The 4,331-nt window shown below is 46.3% G+C and overlaps 1 protein-coding gene across 2 annotated transcripts in view; it reads left to right on the forward strand.

Moving 5' to 3' along the window:
* Positions 1-4,331, forward strand: part of adat1 (adenosine deaminase tRNA specific 1) — a 38,680-nt gene that overhangs the window by 31,518 nt on the left and 2,831 nt on the right. Inside the window, exon 9 of one of the 2 annotated variants that reach the window (XM_070443000.1) lies at positions 1,299-1,375. The exons of the other annotated variant lie outside the window; for it this stretch is intronic. Within the exon in view, the coding sequence (XP_070299101.1) occupies positions 1,299-1,362 (64 nt within the window). The 3' untranslated portion in view covers positions 1,363-1,375. Of the gene's footprint in view, positions 1-1,298; positions 1,376-4,331 lie in introns of those variants that run through there. 2 annotated transcript variants of the gene reach the window in all.

Here is a 4,331-nt window from a genome sequence, read left to right on the forward strand (position 1 = left end):
AACTGTAGATCTCGTACAAAGCTGTGTACTACTCCCTTCACAGAACAGCGCAAACTGTCTCTAACCAGAATAGAAAGAGGAGTGGGAGGACCCGGTGCACAACTGAGCAAGAGGACAAGTACATTTGAGTGTCTAGTTTGAAGAACAGACACCTCCACAAGTTCTCACCTGGCAGCGTCATCAAATAGTACCCGCAAAACACCAGTCTCAACGTCAACAGTGAAGTCCCAGCTTTGATGCACCTGTACTGACCTCGCCTTCTGGATGATAGCGGGGTGAACAGGCAGTGTCTCGGGTGGTTAATGTCCTTGATGATCTTTTTGGTCTTCCTGTGACATTGGGTGCTGTAGGTATCCTGGAGRGTGGATAGTTTGCCCTTTAATCCGTTAGTGCTCTCCTGCCTCTGGAGAGCCTTGTGGTTGCGTGCAGTGCAGTTTCCGTACCAGGCGGTGATACAGCCCGACAGGATGCTTTCAATTGTGCATCTGTAAAAGTTTGTGGGTTTTAAGTGACAAGACAAATTTCTTTAGCCTCCTGAGGTTTAAGAGTCTCTGTTGCGCCTTCTTCACCACACTCTGGGGCGGCAGGTAGCATAGTGGTTAGAGCGTTGGACTAGTAACCGAAAGGTTGTTGTTCTGCCCCTGAACAAGGCAGTTAACCCACTGTTCCTAGGCCGTCATTGTAAATAAGAATTTATTCTTAACTGACTTGCCTAGTTAAATAAAGGTAAAATAATTCAAATTAATCTCTGTCTGGGTGGTCCATTTCAGTTTGTCAGTGATGTGTACACCAAGGAACTTTGAAGCTTTCCACCTYCTCCACTGTGGTCCACTCAATGTAGATAGGGGGGTGCACCCTCCGCTGTTTCCTGAAGTCCACGATCATCTCCTTTTTGTTTTGTTGACTTTGAGTGAGAGGTTGTTTTCCAGGCACCATGCTCCCAGAGCCCTCACTCACCTCCCTGTAGGCTCTCTCATCATCGTTGGTAATCAAGCCTACTACTGTTGTCTTCTGCAAACTTGATTTGAGTTGGAGGCATGGGTGAACAGGGAGTACAGGAGGGGCTTAGCACGCACCCTTGTGGGGCCGCAGAGTTGAGGATCAGCGAAGTGGAGGTGATGTTTCTTATCTTCACCACCTGGGGGTGGCCTGTCAGGAAGTCCAGGACCCAATTGCACAGGGCGGGGTTATAGACCCAGGGCCTCAAGCTTAATGATGAGCTTGGAGGGTACTATGGGGTTGAATGCTGAGCTATAGTCAATGAACAGCATTCTTACGTAGGTATTCCTCTTGTCCAGATGGGATAGGGCAGTGTGCAGAGTGATGGCGATTGCATCGTCTGTGGATCTATTGGGGCGGTAAGCAAATTGAAGTCAACCAGTAGACAGCATTTTTGCTCTGTTATAAGCAGTCTCACATAGCCCTTTACACTCGTAAACCGTGTACGGGTTGAAAATGGCAGATTTGAACATTGTAAACGCCTAAATTGGAATGCAATGGTTGTACTGTAACATGCTATACACTGCTATTCATGCTTGACCATTTCTACTCCCCTTCTGGGATGGCTACAAGTCCCCCCCTCCTCTTTGGCAAATCAGATCCACTTCCATTTTACTCCTCCCCTCCAACAGGCAAACTTTTAACAGGAAGTACCCGAGGTAAGGACGGTTCAACGTTGGTCAGACCAATCGGAATCTATGCTTCAAGATTGCTTTGATCACGCGGACTGGATATGTTCTGGGTTGCCTCTGAGAATAGTATGGACGTATACACTGGCTGTGACAGAGTTTATCAGGAGGTGCATAGAGGATGTTGTTCCCCCTGTGACAATCAGAACTTGTGACAATCAGAACCCAAACCAAAAACTGTGGGATCGATGGCAGCATGCTCCAACAGATTCATGAATGACGCAATCGACATCGCACTGCACACTATCCATCTGGACAAGAGAAATGCCTACGTGAAACCCTCATGAACTTCTACAGTTGCACCATTGAGAGAGTCCTGTTGGGCTGTATCACTACCTGGCATGGCGATTGCACCGTCCGCAACCGCAGGCCTCTGCAGAGGGTAGGGCGGTCAGCCCAACTCCTCACTGGGGACACACTGCCTGCCTCTAGGACATCTACAGCACCCGGTGTCACAGGAAGGCCAAGAATATCATCAAGGACCTCAGCCACCTGAGCCACGGCCTGTTCACCCCGCTACCATCTAGAAGGCGGGGACCGAGAGACTGAAAAACAGCTTCCGTCTCCAGGCCATCAGACTTTTAAATAGTCACGACTAGCTTGTCACGACTAGAATTTTTGCAAATGTATTAAAAATATAAACAGAAATGTCTGTGTTCTTTTGCCCATCTTAATTGTTTCCTTTATTGGCCAGTCTGAGAGATGGCTTTTTTCTTTGCAACTCTGCCTAGAAGGCCAGCATCCCAGAGTCGCCTCTTCACTGTTGACGTTGAGACTGGTGTTTTGCGGGTACTATTTGATGACGCTGCCAGGTGAGAACTTGTGGAGGTGTCTGTTTCTCAAACTAGACACTCAAATGTACTTGTCCTCTTGCTCAGTTGTGCACCGGGTCCTCCCACTCCTCTTTCTTTTCTGGTTAGAGACAGTTTGCGCTGTTCTGTGAAGGGAGTAGTACACAGCTTTGTACGAGATCTACAGTTTCTTGGCAATTTCTCACGTGGAATAGCCTTCATTTCTCAGAGCAAGAATAGACTGACGAGTTTCAGAAAAAATTACTTTGTTCTGGCCATTTTGAGCCTGTAATCGAACCCACAAATGCTGATGCTCCAGATGCTCAAGTACTCTAAAGAAGGCCAGTTTTATTGCTTCTTTAATCAGGACAACAGTTTTCAGTTGTGCTACATAATTGCAATAGGGTTTTCTAATGATCAATTAGCATTTTAAAATGATAAACTTGGATTAGCTAACACAACGTGCCATTGGAAACAGGAGTGATGGTTGCTGATAATGGGCCTCTGTACGCCTATGTAGATATTCCATTAAGAAAATTCCAGATAAAATAGTCATTAACAATGTTTATAATGTATTTCTGATCAATTTGATATTTTAATCGCCAAAAAATGTGCTTTTCTTTCAAAACAAGTACATTTCTAAGTGAACCCAAACTTTTGAAAGGTAGTGTATATGGACGTGCGATGTCAGAGCGGAACGGACTAAGATACAGTAGAATAGTATAGAATACAGTACATATGAGATGAGTAATGCAAGCTATGTAAACATTATTAAAGTGACTAGTGTTCCATTCCTTTAAGTGGCCAGTGATTTCTAGTCTATGCCTATAGGCAGCAGCCTCTGATGTGCTAGTGATGGCTGTTTAGCAGTCTGATGGACTTTAGATAGAAGCTGTTTTTCAGTCTCTCGTTCCCAGCTTTGATGCACCTGTACTGACCTCGCCTTCTGGATGATAGCGGGTGAACAGGCAGTGTCTCGGGTGGTTAATGTCCTTGATGATCTTTTTGGTCTTCCTGTGACATTGGGTGCTGTAGGTATCCTGGAGAGTGGATAGTTTGCCCTTTAATCCGTTAGTGCTCTCCTGCCTCTGGAGAGCCTTGTGGTTGCGTGCAGTGCAGTTTCCGTACCAGGCGGTGATACAGCCCGACAGGATGCTTTCAATTGTGCATCTGTAAAAGTTTGTGGGTTTTAAGTGACAAGACAAATTTCTTTAGCCTCCTGAGGTTTAAGAGTCTCTGTTGCGCCTTCTTCACCACACTCTGGGGGCGCAGGTAGCATAGTGGTTAGAGCGTTGGACTAGTAACCGAAAGGTTGTTGTTCTGCCCCTGAACAAGGCAGTTAACCCACTGTTCCTAGGCCGTCATTGTAAATAAGAATTTATTCTTAACTGACTTGCCTAGTTAAATAAAGGTAAAATAATTCAAATTAATCTCTGTCTGGGTGGTCCATTTCAGTTTGTCAGTGATGTGTACACCAAGGAACTTTGAAGCTTTCCACCTCCTCCACTGTGGTCCACTCAATGTAGATAGGGGGGTGCCACTCCGCTGTTTCCTGAAGTCCACGATCATCTCCTTTTTTGTTTGTTGACTTTGAGTGAGAGTTTGTTTTCCAGGCACCATGCTCCCAGAGCCCTCACTCACCTCCCTGTAGGCTCTCTCATCATCGTTGGTAATCAAGCCTACTACTGTTGTCTTCTGCAAACTTGATTTGAGTTGGAGGCATGGGTGAACAGGGAGTACAGGAGGGGCTTAGCACGCACCCTTGTGGGGCCGCAGAGTTGAGGATCAGCGAAGTGGAGGTGATGTTTCTTATCTTCACCACCTGGGGGTGGCTGTCAGGAAGGAACCCAAT

This window comes from Salvelinus sp. IW2-2015, linkage group LG4q.1:29 (genome assembly GCF_002910315.2).
Source record: "Salvelinus sp. IW2-2015 linkage group LG4q.1:29, ASM291031v2, whole genome shotgun sequence".
NCBI lineage: Eukaryota > Metazoa > Chordata > Actinopteri > Salmoniformes > Salmonidae > Salvelinus > Salvelinus sp. IW2-2015.